Source organism: Cebus imitator, unplaced genomic scaffold (assembly GCF_001604975.1).
Source record: "Cebus imitator isolate Cc_AM_T3 unplaced genomic scaffold, Cebus_imitator-1.0 Scaffold254, whole genome shotgun sequence".
Taxonomy (NCBI): domain Eukaryota; kingdom Metazoa; phylum Chordata; class Mammalia; order Primates; family Cebidae; genus Cebus; species Cebus imitator.
Window position 1 is genome coordinate 733,346 of NW_016107569.1, and position 15,212 is coordinate 748,557.

At 39.7% G+C, this 15,212-nt stretch overlaps 1 protein-coding gene across 5 annotated transcripts in view; it reads right to left on the reverse strand.

Moving 5' to 3' along the window:
* Positions 1–15,212, reverse strand: part of NUP214 (nucleoporin 214) — a 101,997-nt gene that overhangs the window by 39,915 nt on the left and 46,870 nt on the right. For all 5 annotated transcript variants that reach the window (XM_037728044.1, XM_017499063.2, XM_017499061.2 and 2 more), the window contains exons 24-26: positions 13,297–13,396; positions 5,045–5,120; positions 3,462–3,540 (exon numbers count right to left, since the gene is read on the reverse strand). In XM_037728044.1, the coding sequence (XP_037583972.1) occupies positions 3,462–3,540; positions 5,045–5,120; positions 13,297–13,396 (255 nt within the window). The remainder of the gene's footprint in view (positions 1–3,461; positions 3,541–5,044; positions 5,121–13,296; positions 13,397–15,212) is intronic.

Consider the following 15,212-nt stretch of genomic DNA (forward strand, 5'->3'; position numbering starts at 1 on the left):
AATAATAATAATAATAATATAATAATATTACAAAAACACAGAAACATCATTCCAGTATAGAATTCCCTGTGGCTCAGCCTATGTGATGCTGCTCAACACTGCATGTGCCTTCTGTGACACATCAGGGGCCATGGAGAGTGAGCACATCGCCTCATTTGTGCTTGAGGTCTCTGAAATTGCTCTGTGGCTCTGTCAATGTTAATTCCAGTCTAAGGTGTGCCATATTCTCTTTTCCAGAAAAGATACCAAAATAGTTCTAGTACAGTTTAAATGTAGTTTTAAAAGTACATTCTTATAGATTTCAATGGTATCAGAAAATGCTTTAAAAAAAAGCATTTTTTTAAAAATGAGGCTAAGCCTCCTCCCCACAAAAGTAAATAAAATTATACATAATGTAGCTTTATAATTATTTGAAATTAATCTATAGTGAAGGACAGAAATCCAAAAGAGAAATAGGTTCATAAGCTAAATAATTCTGAGTAGTGACTTTAAGGCTATTTACTTCTACATACATTTCTGCATTTTCCATAGATTTTGTTGGCATTTAACAAATAACAGTGCTCTTTTTAAAAAATTATAGATGTATAATATATAGATGCTATAATATAGAGACACGCAAGAAGGTTAAAAGTGCAATCCATCATTCTCCCCATGTTCAATTTCACTCTAACTACTTACTTATAGTTTGGGTACAATCCTCAATCTTTTCCCTACTGCTCTACTTTATTTATTTAGAGACAGTCTCACTCTGTTGCCTAGGCTGGAGTACAGTGGCTCAATCTTGGCTCATTGCAACTCTGCCTCCCAAGTTCAAGCGATTCTCCTGCTTCAGCCTCCCAAGTAGCTGGAACTACAGGCATGGGCCACCATGCCCACCTAATTTTTGTATTTTTTAGTAGAGATGAGGTTTCATCATGTTGGCCAGGCTGGTCTCAAATTCCTGACCTCAGGTGATCCACCCACCTCAGCCTCCCAAAGTGCTGGGATTACAGACATGAGCCACCGTGCCTGACCTTGCTATACTTTGAAAGGGGGAAAGAGAAGACGAAAACCGCATTTAGAAAGCCCAAATCAAACAAAACTAAACCAAACAACAATAAGAAAAAAAGAACATTCTAAAGTAAATAAACACAGGGTAGACAGTAGTACAAATATTTTTAAAACTACTGGTATACAGTGTACGGGATGAAAAATCACAATCTAAATCATCAGCTGAGTACTAGTTAAATTTAACAGGGTGTAACTATACAATGAGGTTGTAGACAGCTCTGAAAATGAGTAAGAGCCAGGCGAGGTGGCTCACACCTGTAATCTCAGCACTTTGGGAGACGGAGGTGGGTGGATCATGAGGTTAGGAGTTCGAGGCCAGCCTGGCCAAGATGGTGAAACCCCATCTCTACTAAAAATACAAAAATTAGCCAGAGGTGGTGGCGGGTGCCTGCAACCCCAGCTACTCAGGAGGCTGAGGCAGGAGAATCGCTTGAACCTGGGAGGCAGAGGTTGCAGTGAGCCAAGATGGTGCCACTGCACTCTAGCCTGGGTGACAGAGCAAGCCTCCGTCTCAAAAAGAAGAAAAAAAGAAACAAAACCAAGAGTAAGGTGGATCTGCATCAGACCTGGAGAGACCAAGACATTTACTGTAAGTGGGGGCAGAGAAGGGGACATAAGTTACAAAATGAATATATATAGGATATGCAGTATATAGGAAATTTTTCTTTAAAAAACAATGAAGTTACCTCAAGAGATATACATGAAATCATCATCTCTGGAATACAGAATCTATAAGGCAGCTTTCACATTCTACATTATATAGCTCTACACCACAGACTTCTTCTGGACATGCAATAGTTTTACAATCAGAAAAACAATGAAGGGATTTCCATTATTAATTAATAAAAGAACTATTCTCTAGAGATTTTAGAAATGCTCTTTTTCAAAAAGAAACCTTTTGCAAACTCTTAAATAGCACCTTTCAGGGAAGTTTCCTACCAAAAGAAAAAAGTTCTTTTCTAAACTTTGATTACCCAGCAAGTGAAAACAGAAGACCTCCTAATGAAAGAGAGGACTTCATGATCAGCAGTGAATGGTAAATCTTGGAAATTTCTTTGCAAGTCACACTACTTGCCTAGACATGCATAAAGCAAAGTTCCTTAGGTTTCTTTGATTCTAACTTCAAGAGTGACAAAAAACTCTCCAATGAAGTCCTTAAAAAAAGTGAGGATACATGATCTTTCAAAAACTTTTTCTAAAATATTACCCAGAAATAAAAATAAATTTATTAACTTGAATCCTGAATAATTCAAAATTTTGACAATTCCACTACAAAATTTTCCTTTTAACATAAAGCTTTAGGCCCCAGTTGAGAAGTGCTGGATACCTCCTTCTCATGTGAGGCGTACATGATACCAACTATGGTTTCATATCATTCTGAATTCTAGAATACAACTCTGGCTTATGCAATAATGGCTTTCTTCTGCAAAGAACAGTTACTAAAGATAAACCCAGTATCCAATCAGAAAGTTTGGGATTACAGAGAAAGTCAGAAAGATTGTATAACTGAGATAATGAGAAGCAGGCTGCTAATGTATGAAGCTCAATTCCTAACAGAATTTGCTTGAAGACCCACTTAAGAGCATGACTGAAACAAAAGCCAGAATCCAGAGCATTGTAAAAATGCAGCACTGCAGACAACATAAGTAATTCCCTGCAGCAGGAAGTAATACAGGCCAAATTAAGTAGGCTATAATAAAGGAGCCAACAAAGGGGGACACTGAGGAAGACCCACATGAAAATTAGGTTATCAATAAGTAAAAGCATTCTGCATCAAGCTGGTTTGGGTAATGACACTTGGACAAAGTGTCTGGTCAAACAATCATGGTTACTGTGAAAACCAAATTAATAAGAATTATGCTTCAGTTAGTGTAGGAGAAGTTATGTGGAGACATAAAAATCTCATTAATATTGACTCCTTATATACTCTGAAATCTTACATCTGTTTTACTTTCTCTACCTTATAGGCTTTTTAATTGTCACTGTGAACCAACAGAATTTTTAATTCCTTTCAGTGGAAGTAACAGCATTTAGCATTCTGATCCATTCCTCTCTCAACTGTGATCATTCAACAAGGAAGACAAAGACAATACTATTGCTTCATTTTAGGAAAAGAATTTAAAGGGAGGTTTTTCTCCTATTGCTCTATCATTTTTCAAACTAACCTCAAAATTTCAGAAGTCTACATAGCCATCGAAGGGCATACTAATTTCCTAGAATTCTTCATTACCTGAAGTCTTTCAAATATGAGCTCCTGTCTATGGCCATACTACCTACCCTGAATGCTCCCGATCTTGTCAAATGTGACTCCTGTTTCCTACGGCAACTGCCTCAGTGATCTAGAACAATAACCCCTATTGTGGAGTTCTTCTTTCACCTTTATTTTCAAGAAAATAAAAATGCAAATTGACCTGAAGCTTTGTCACCAGATGATAACTGACTGGATGCTGGTGTAGGCCCAGATGGCTTTAGGGAATTCATTAGAGACCCCTATAACAGAAAACAAGCAAAATGTTTATGTTAAACCACTAACTGTTCTTTATAACAAAGAAACATGTAAAATGTAAACATAAAAATATAATTTAAAATAAGCAAGCACACTTTTAAATTACCAAAAAGAAAAACAAACAAAAAAAAGGTCTCAATTTAAGTAACCAAGCGTAAGATCGTATTAAAGGATGAAAATAGAAATATTCTGCGAGCTCCAAGAAGGCAGTCAGTCACACTGGCCTAGTTCACGGCTATCTTCCCAGCGCCTAGCACAGTGCTTGACACATCAAAAGCACTTGCATATTAGGTAGATTAATTAATGGATGAGTAAATGAATAAAATGGTTCTAGCTCTCAAAGCATTTACAATAAGGTTAAAAGCAAAAGCAAAAAGAAAACTGTTTGACTTATCCATCTCCAGTCAAGTTCCTTCACTCACTTGTCATGATTCATGTTTTATCAAGTGTTTTTCATGGTGAACATAAATATCTCCAGAAGAAAGATCAAATGCTAAATGCTTAAATGCCATTTTAAGTTATGGTAAACTAAGGAACAGAGACATGTCTGAGAACTTACAGTAGGCAAGTCCTGATATCCCATCTCAAATTCTCATCTCAAACACAAATTACTCATCTCAGAGACAGACGTAAGAGTGGCAGATAAACCAGGATTTCTTAGGAAGAGTTTCAGCACTCTCCTGACTGACCTTCCAGCCATCCGAGCAATGGACAGGAGGAAGTCAGAAGACTTGGGTTCCAGCTCTGGTTCCACCATTTTCTCATTGTGAGCGTTTATGTTAGTCACTCAAGCCTAGGCTGCTTCACTAGTGAGACATATCTAAACACCTATCCTCCTACTGTACATGGTTGTTGTATGGATTAACTGAGATAATGTTAAAGTAAACTACAAAGCAAAATACCTCATATAAAAATGTATGGCATTAGAATCATGACCCAAAATTACTAGGTACAGAATGTTAAATGGCCTATGAAGACAAAATCACGTCCCAACTGACCTACTCTGATTAACAGCCATGTCAAGACTGGCATAAATTGTGGGGAAAGGATCATGGACCTTTATAAGACTTATGGTTCACTTAAACAAAATCAAGACTTAAAAACAGTATGGTCTTCACTTACACAGACAGACACAGTGTGAATGTTAAAGTAAAAATCAGGCCGGGTGTAGTGGCTCACACCTGTAATCCCAGCACTATCGCAGGCTGAGGAGGGTGGATCATCTGAGGTCAGGAGTTCAAGACTAGCCTGGCCAACATGGTGAAACCCTGTCTCTACTAAAAATACAAAAATTATAGCGGGCACCTATAATCCCAGCTACTTGGGAGGCTGAGGTGGGAGGATCACTTGAGCTCGGGAAGCAGACTGCAGTAAGCCAAGATCATGCCACTGCACTCCAGGCTGGGCAATGGAGCAAGACTCCGTCTCAAAACAACAACAACAACAACAACAACAACAAAACAAAATATATAAAAATCAGTAAGTTACCTGTTTGGCTTGGTTAGCAGCCACTGGGGTCAACACTGGGTGAGGAGTTTTGGCTGTGGAGTAAGGCACTGAAGAACTGAAAAACACACAAAGCATATACTCATAGAAAGGAATAACTAGGTAAAAATCACATTCATTCTCAAGCCAACCTTCTGTCCAATATAGAATACCAGTTTTGGGTAGGATACAGATGCATGGGACCCCAATCCAACTCATTTGACATTTTTTAAAAAATGAACTTTGGGTTTTAGCATGAGGTCAAAGCAGTAGCCTTAAACTTATTTCCTTTCTCCAATCCTAAGAAAAAAATCAGTAACCATTCAAGAACTAGATCTTTTTGTTATCCAGAGTATAAGCCCTCCTCCTCCCTGGCCCTTCCCCTTATTGTAGACCACATGGGGAATTCCTGATTCTCTTATCCAAGCCTGAAAGGATGATCAGCAGGCTCTGTGGGAAGCATCTAGTTCTCTGCCAGCTATGCATCCAATGCACTGCTACTGCAACAGTGCTACCCAAAGAAGAGATTTTAGCTTCTCAGAGCAGCTAATGCCAAGAGCCCAGGGCTCTCCAGGTCTGCATCCAAGGGATTCAAACGTACCACTGTTCCATTCCCAACCTGCATCTTTGCTACTGCATGAAAAGTATACCCCTATTCGCAGAAAGAGCACTCATCATCTTTTGTTAACTCTGAAGTAGGTGAATACTGTATGCAAGGAACTGTTATTTCAATAACTAGTGTTCACATATGGGAAAACTACCTGTTAGTGCAATCACACACAAAAGTTCTTGGTTCCTAGGGGCAATTTTTTCAACCAATTTATCCGTTGTCAGCCCAGAGCTACTCTGACTGGTATATACAGCAGTAGTAGTTGTAGAACCTGGTTATTTTTCAGAGTTCCCCTAGATTTAGGGAGGATGTGCATTTTCTATCAAAAAATTAACTTAGAAGATAAGAGATAGGCCAGTGCCTCACTAAAGAAAATTATCAAACAACAAACCTTACAAGCACACTGAGATTCTCTGCTGGAATAACACAGGAATCTTCCTAAACAGACTTTATTAGATTAAGAAAGAAGAAAAACTGAACTTATGTTCAATGAAACAAACCCCATTTCATGCTTCTGCTGAAGCCAGAGGCAGCTATACATGTGCATCTCTCCGGAGAAACACATCCCTGTTCCCCTGAGATAGCTTACCAAGCAGGTAATACAGGTACAGTGCTCCCCCCTCACCTCTGCTGAATCTGTACCAGAGGAAAAGAAGGTGAGAGACTGCTGGGCCCTGGGCAACACCTGGGCAGACACAGCTGACTTGCTTAGAGAAAGGGATTGAGCTCACAAGGATCACAAGTGAACGGAAAGTCGTTTATGCTTTCCCAAAGGCAAACAGAGATCAGAAATAAAAATAAAAGCAGCAATTCAGCCAAATTTTAGAAAATTTTTTATAGCCAAAATTCAGTTGTGACATGATAGTAAATTATACATGAATAAAACTGAATATAATGATTGTTCTATTTACCTGTGATAATGCTATGCATCTCCTGGGTATCCTAAATCCCTAAACACACAAAATTAGGATTCACAATACCTACACCCCAGGCTACGTGACACCCCTGCAGAGAAATGTTCTTCAGTGCAATCAGCCAATAAACGAACTAACAGATCAGATTCAAGAAATCTCTACCAAGATCCAAGACAGCAAAGAGAAAAGAACAGTATACTCTCAAACAAGTACGTTCAAAGGTTTGTGCGTGATCATGAACCAAAACAATGGAAATCAATAGCTACAAATGTTCAAGATATAGAAAAGCCAAATTCAGAAGTGCCCACATTTTAAATGACTTTATTCTACTTTTTAGCAATATGGAGCTGAAAAATATCAGAAATTCATCTTGATATTCTTTGTTCTACACATGAAAAACAAAATCAAAGGATTGTAAAGAGAAAATGGTGTTGTAACAGAGCCCCAAAGAGACATCTCTTTACTGAATTGAGTCTACAAATGACATGGGACACTAGTGGCAACACTAAAGCTCCTGGTTCAGAAATGAGCAACAGAGGCACAGATCACTAAGAGTTTGGAAACTGGGGTTCTTGGGGAACATTAAAATACAGAAGAGTCATTTTTTTTTTTCCCGTTTTTGGTCACACATTACCAGCACTACATGACAACGCAGGCAGACAAATGCAAATCTATGGATGTGTACTCTACACACAATTATAAAATTGGGTTGTGAAGAATTAAAATGTCACCTAGGCCCTTTGCTGTTGGTCCCTTCAATTTTAATGAACTTTAACAAGGTAAATGCTCATCCCATTGTTGTAAAAGGCCTCAACTTCTTGCTCTTTAACTTATTTCAGGATTTTAAAAAGCACAAAAAAACAAGAGACCTGGTTATGTTTTATTTTGGTAAATCTTAATCACTCTCACATGCATCTTTAACTTATCAAGAGTAACTGAAGAAACAAATCAACAGGGAAAAAGAATCAAAATGATGGAATATACTGAAAACAAACACTCTATATTCAATTCTTGGGAGTGCTTGACATCTGTCGATAGAAATATAACTGCCACCTATTTTCTCCATTGGTAAATTTAATGTCTTCAAGACACATTCTCCAAAATAGTATCCAAAAGTTTGTTAAAGCAAATTGTATTTCCTGCATGAATGTTTAGATGCTAAGTAACTTAAATAATGTTAAGTTGGAACTGCATTAGAGCTTTGAAAAAAGCCACATTAAATATGAAAAAGAGGCCAGGCGCAGTGGCTCACGGCTGTAATCCCAGCACTTTGGGAGGCTGAGGCAGGCAGATCACCTGAAGTCAGGAGTTTGAGACCAGCCTGGCCAACATGGCAAAACCCCATCTCTACTAAAAATATAAAAGTGAGCTGGGTGTGATAGCGGGCTCCTGTAATCCCTGCTACTTGGGAGGTTGAGGCAAAAAAATCACTTGAACTGGGGAGGCAGAGGTTGCAGTGAGCCAAGATAGCACCACTGTACTCCTGCTCTGGCAACAGAACAAGACTCTGTCTTAGGGAGGCTGGGGGAGGGTGGGGAGGGGGAGATAGTCAACTGTTTATAACAGTGTGTCATGAGGTTTACAGTACAAGTGGAAGTAAAATGTACAACAACAGCATAAAGGTGGTGAAGGGAGAAAACAGAATACTGTTGTCAGATTCTCACACTGTTCTTTGGTAATATAATATCACTTGAAGACAGTCTGTGATAAGTTGAAGATGTATATTATAAACCCTAATGTAGGCACTTAAATAACACCAAGTTATAGCCAATAAGTCAACAAAAAAGAATCATAAAGATATTCAATCCAAAATGCAGAAAAACTGAACAAACAGATGGGATAAACAGAAATAAATAGCTATGTAATAGATTTAAACCCAAACATGTTAATTAAACCCAAACATGTTAATTGCACTTAAGGTAAATGACCAAATCACTCCAATTAAAAGTCCCAGATGGTCAAGATAAAAAAGCAAGCTAAGCCCACTACATACTGTCTACAACCGTGGTCTCCAACCTTTTTGGCACCAGGCACTGGTTTTGTGGAAGACAATTTTTTCCACAGATGGACAGCAGAGGAGGGATGGTGTCGGCATGAAACTGTTCCATCTTAGATCATGAGGCTATAATTTTATATTTTATTCAGTTGGATTATCATAAGAAACACACAATCTAGATCTTTTGCATGTGCAATTCACAACAGGGTTCATGCTCCTATGAGAATCCAGTGCTGCCTCTGATGTGACAGGGGGTGGAGCTCAGGTGGTGATGCTCACTTGCCTGCCGCTCACCTTCTACTGTGTGGCCTGGTTCCTGAGAGGCCACAGACACTTACTGGTCTGCAGCCCAGGGTTGGGGACCCCTAGTCTACAAGAAATCCATTTTATTAAAAAAAAAAAAAAAAATTTTTTTTTTTGTGGTAAAATATACATAACAAAATTTGCCATCATAAAAGTAACAATTTTTAAGTGTACATGTAGTTCAGTAGTATTAAGTACATTCACACTGTTGTGCTATAAGAATTCCATTTTAAATAAAAAGACAAAATAAGTTGAAAGAAAGGATGGAAAAGATATGCTGTGGTGCTGGGACAACTGGATATCCACATTAAAAACAATGAAGTTGGATCTCTACTTCACACCATTTACAAAAATTAACTCCATATGGATCAGAGACCTGATATAAATAGGAGCTAAAACCACAAACTTTTCAAATAAAACACAGGTGTAAATCTTTATGACTCTGGATTAGGCAATGGTTTCTTACATGTGACACCTAAAGCACAAGCAACAAGAGAAAAGATAGATAAACAGGACTAGATTTTTATCTAATTTTAAAGAAGGGCAAAGGAACTAAATAGATATTTCTCTAAAGAAGATACGACTGTCCAATAAGCACAGAAAAAGATGCTCAACATCACTAGCCATTAGGGAAATGCAAATCAAAACCACTGTTAGTGTGAGATGCTATTTTATACCACTAGGATAGCTACGATCAAAAAGATAGTCAACAACGAGTGTTGGTGAGGATGTGGAGAAACTGAACCCCATACATTGCTTTTGGGAATGATAAAGGGTGCAGGACCTCTATAAACCAGTTTGAGCTATGTGATCCAGTGATTCTACTCCTACATACATACCCCAAAGAACTCAAATAGACACTGTCCACCAACATCTTCCCTGACCTCATCCCCCAGCGTTCTTCCTCCTGGCTCGCTCTTGAACTTATAGACACAATCCTGCTACAGACCCTGTGCTTGGAGCTTTCTTCCCTGAGATATTCATGAGACCTGCTGTCTGGCCTTTTTCTTCATTCAAAGGTCACCTTCCCAGGGCCACCCTATTTAAAATTATAAAACCAGGTTCAGACAATACTCCCTAATCCTTTCCCCTTTAACTATCTCCATCACACCATATCACCATCTAGTATATTATATATTTTACTTATTTATTTTGATTATTGTTTGTCTCTCCAAACAATCATCAGTCTGTTAGTTTTTTCAGTCTATTTCGTTAACAACAAAATGGGTAGTTTACTTCTAGCACCTAAGAACAGTATGTGGCACCCAGAAAATGCTCATTATTTGTTGAAAGGATGAATAAATGAATGAATGCACACCAAAACTTCTCAAAGGAATGCTGTATCTGGTGTACTTTGGTACAACTAAACAAAAAAATAAATAAAAATCCCACCTCTTCTAACCTCATTTGCCCCACTTTCTTCATTTTCCACTTCCTTCCTGCCAGGACTCTAGTCATTCCAGCCACCTTTCCACTGCTCCTCAAACATGTCCTGCCCCTTCCCAGGTTTTGGCTTTCACACTTCCTGCACTCCCTTTTCCAGAACACTCTTCTCACCACGCTTTGCCTAGCAACTTCTGGTCATCATATAAATTTCAGCTAGAAGATCTTTTCCTCATCAAACTCTTTCTCAACCTGACTTCATCAAACTGCCTTGTTTCGCCTTTCCTAGCACCCTGTACTCCTCCTTCATTGACCTTACTACATTACGACTAAATAAGCGTTTGTGTAATTGGCAGTTTCCCGGCTGTCTTCCTGCTTGGTATGTCTTATTCACTACCACATCTCTAGTACCCAGGGTAGCATCATGCTCACAGCAGATGCTGCGTAAGAATCTGCTGATCAAGCGATGGAGCACTGCAAAGGAGTTTGAATAGCTGGAGTTTGGCGCCAGATAAACACTCTTCCAATGAACTGAATGGATGAGGCCAATGAATATAAAATACACCAATGGCAGAAATACGTAAGCTCACCCTATAATAAACCTTCTGTAAAATACCAGTGAGAAAAAGCTAGCTGCAAAATTAAATACTTAAAATACACTTAGGAAACTACTGTTTAAAAGAATCTGAAGTTATTTTACAATGAGCATATTCTCTCAATCTTTCCTGGGGAGCGGTGACAGTAAATATCAATTTTCATTTTTCAATTTATGTTTGGAGTTTACCTTTTCTTCAACAAATGATTATTGAAAAGTAATGCTTCTATGTTTCAGGCACCATGCTGGGCATACACATGAAACAATTATACCACAGTCCAAGTCTATGGAGAACAGAACATTTTAAAGTTTCTTCAAGATTTCTTAACTTGTCTGAGATTTTTTCTTGTCAGAAAGAGCAAACTCATTATTACTCCTTGAACAAAGTGTTCATCAAAGATCAGCTCAGATGAACCATTTAGGGAAATGAAGCTAAAGAAATGGAAAAGCAGACTCTCCAAAAGGTGCTTCTCATACATGGTTAGCATGCTAGCACCGAATGTAACTCAGAAATACTAGATAATACGTCCTGTACAATATGCTGAATTTTCCCCTCTTACATAACATTCTGCCTTTTGGTGGCTTTTCCCTGACTTCCCTATGTTGGGAATCTGGCTACAGTTCCTAAACGCTAATGCATAGTTCTTTCCCTTGAAAAGTTTGCAACAACCACAAATACCATCTTGGTCTAAACAGCATACCAAGGCTCCGAGGTCACTATAAAATAGTAATAGAGAAGGCTTGTTTTTTGGCTGTTAGTATGGCCCTGAGATAACTAAAAATTCCTCAAACAAGTAGTGTTGATAAACAGAACAACATGGAAAAAAAGAGGCCAGTGGACCAGTGAGGCAAGGCCAGTTGAGAGAGGGAAAACAGAGCCATGGCAGATCTGCTCTGTGGGACTGCAGAGGGTGGGCACCCTGTGGAGAACTATAGTCTGTGGCTGCCCTTCTTGCCACTAGGCTAATCATAAGTACCAGATACTAACTCCCTAAAATCTGATACTAGTCTTCAAGATCCCCATGTTCTAAATGAGGAAATGTCCCTCAACTCTTCCCTATGCCACAGGGGATGGTGGCTGGTCTAAAGGGATCGTGATCACAAAATATGCAGGGCAAAGCAGGGCAGAGGCCTGTTCTGTGAACCTGCCCAGGGCAGTGGGAGGGAGTCAGCACCTTGAATTCTGAACACAGATGATGACTAAAGACAAATGAGCTAGGCACAGTGGTTCCTGCCTGTAATCACAGCACTTTGCGAGGATGAGGCAAGAGGATTACTTGAGCCCAGAAGTTTGAGACTGGCCTGGGGTGACATGGTAAGAACCCCATCTCTACAAAAAATAAAAAAAATTAGCTGGGTGTGGTGGCATTGCCTGTAGTCCCAACAACTACTTGGGTGGCTGATATGACAGCATGGCTTGTGCCAAGAGGTTGAGGCTACAGTGAGCCATGATCATACTGCATTCCAGCCTGGGTGACAGAGTGAGACCCTGTCTCAAAAACCAACCAACCAACCACCACCACCACCACCACCACCACCACCACCACCAACAACAACAACAAAATAAGTGAGCTCCACCAGCAATGACTTAGCCCTCAAACATGGCATGGCAGAGAAGCTAGAGTCTCCAAACAGAGCTGCTGTCTTTTAAAGGATTTTATTTATTTATTTATTTTTAGATGGAGTCTTGCTTTGTCGCCCAGGCTAGAGTGCAGTGGTGCAATCTCAGCTCACTGCAACCTCCGCCTCCCAGGTTCAAGCGATTCTCCTGCCTCAGCCTCCTGAGTAGCTGGGACTATAGGAGCACACTACCATACCCGGCTAATTTTTGTATTATTAGTAGAGATGGGGTCTCACCATATTGGCCAGGCTGGTCTTGAACTCCTGACCTTGTGATCCACCCCCACCTTGGCTTTACAAAGTGGTGGGATTACAGGCATGAGCCACTGCACCCGGCCTTAAAAGACTTTTTTTTTTTTTAAATACAAAAGCAAAAGAAATGGGAAGAACAGAAATACCTGGAGAAGGGAAATGAGGGAGGAAAGTGTCACCCTTGAGATTACAGTTTCCAGAATCAAGTCTGCATCAGACCCAAAGCATCAACTCTGGAACGCCCAGGGCAGTTAANAAAAAAAAAAAAAAAAAAAAGAAAAAAGAAAAATCAAACTGCACACCTAATGTGTACCACACACACTTACACACGGCAAACAAAAACTGAGCATACAGCATCAAGATAAACTTTAAAGGTTTGCGAGGCAACTGTCACTGGCCAGTTAAAAAGGACAATCTCTTGAAAACGCATCCCGTAGGCCGGCTTAGCCGCCCACACGCCCTTATAACCTAAGGCAGGGCAGGAAAACCAGACTGTGACAGTGGCACTGCTGCCCTCTGCAGGCAGTCCACCACGACCACAGAAGTAGCTAGGGGCTGAAACACTGTAAAGTCAGAACATACCCCATCGCTACAGAAGGAGTTGCAGGGTTATTCTTCAGTTCCTGCACATTTACCACTTGAGGGACATTCTTCAATGTTGATTCAGTCAAAGTGCTTACAGCTATTTAAACAGAGAAAAGAGAACACAATATTAATTCCAGTAAAGGACAAAAAGTTCTGGTAATATATAAATGAAAAACCAAGACATGAGCCCAATCAGATTAGAGTTTTATCATATGAAGGAAATCTACTCTAGGTAGTTCTGCAGGACTGTGTTCAAAGGAACATCTGGCCTGCTCCATTAACACAGGTGATGGAATAAGGCTTCCTGCAACTTAATCAAATGTGATACCGTAGGGAAAAGAATTCTCTGGCCAGCTTTTCTACACCAGAGCTGAGACACCTGCCACATTGTTGGCTTGTTCTGGAAAAGGACAGCTAGAGTTAGAGGATTAACAGCATCTGGACTCAGGATTTCTGCCACTCATTCACTCTGTCTCTCCTTAACACGTGCTTATCATGTGCCAGGCTCTGTGTCAGGGGCTGGGAACACAAAAGGTATCTACAGTTTCTTCTCTAAAGGAGCTCATGGCCTGGTGAGACAGACAGGCATAATGAATAAAATGTGGAAAATGGAGCTTGGACAAGAATGGTGGAAAAGGCCAAGAGGCATATATTTGACACCTACTTATGTATCTTACCAGCTTGTACTTTGTGTCTTACAATTTTAAATTGTATTCCAAAAGACTTAATGACATTCTATAATTAGTGATTAAGGAAGCCTGAGCAAAGCTTGTGGATCACTTCTAACTGTATCACTGGCCAAGGTAAAAGCGGTATCACAAGCAGAAGGATAGATCTGTGGTTAATTCTCATTTATTCTCTTTTTCAGGGAAGTGACCAGAACATCTTGCCTACGACTGCACATCTTTCACCTTTCACATTCAAAGGTGCCTACACCTTAGAAATTTTTGCATCCAACATGATAATGCAGATCACACCACCTCCTGCTGAGTGTGGAACAACCCTAAATCCTGGTAGATTTTAAGTTTTTACAAATCATCAACTTGATCAGCTTGATTTCAAGCCTATTCAGCATAGTGGCAAGATTCTGCTTGGTCCAAGTAGTATTTAAAGAGAACATCAAAGAATTCTATTTTTTAGAAAGCTCAGAGGTACCTTAAAAGTTATCTCAGTTCTGTTCTTCAATATATATTTTAGATGTCTTAATAAAGGTTTTAATATTTAAATTTTTCTTTAGAATCTTTTATCACTGTTTAATGTTAATTCTTTTTGCCTAAGTCTAACCATTATGTCTTATCCAGTCTTTTAAAAAAAGAACTCTAGATTGGTAACTGTTCTAAGCAGTGATAAATCTAAAAAATAATTCTACTCAGCTAAAACAAAAATATTTGGCTTATATCTGTTTCTTGACCCTGGCACTACTGACATTTTGGGGCTAGATAACCCTTTGCTGTGGGGGTGTCCCATGCATTTTAAAGATTTTTTGGGAGCATTCTTGGCCTGTACCCAAAAAATGCCAGCTACACTGCCAACTGTTTCAGAGGGAAGTGGGGGCACCCTCTAGTTGAGAAACTTGTGGTTTTTTTAAGCCTCTACTAGCTTATAAAACTTGTGATAACTTAAGTCCTTAAGACCAATCAGGCAGACTGTAAAAATCCTAATGTAGAAAGTTTGGGCCGGGCGCGGTGGCTCACGCCTGTAATCCCAGCACTTTGGGAGGCCGAGGCGGGTGGATCACGAGGTCAAGAGATCTAGACCATCCTGGTCAAAATGGTGAAACCCCGTCTCTACTAAAAATACAAAAAATTAGCTGGGCATAGTGGCGCGTGCCTGTAATCCCAGCTACTCAGGAGGCTGAGGCAGGAGAATTGCCTGAACGCAGGAGGCGGAGGTTGCGGTGAGCCGAGATCGCG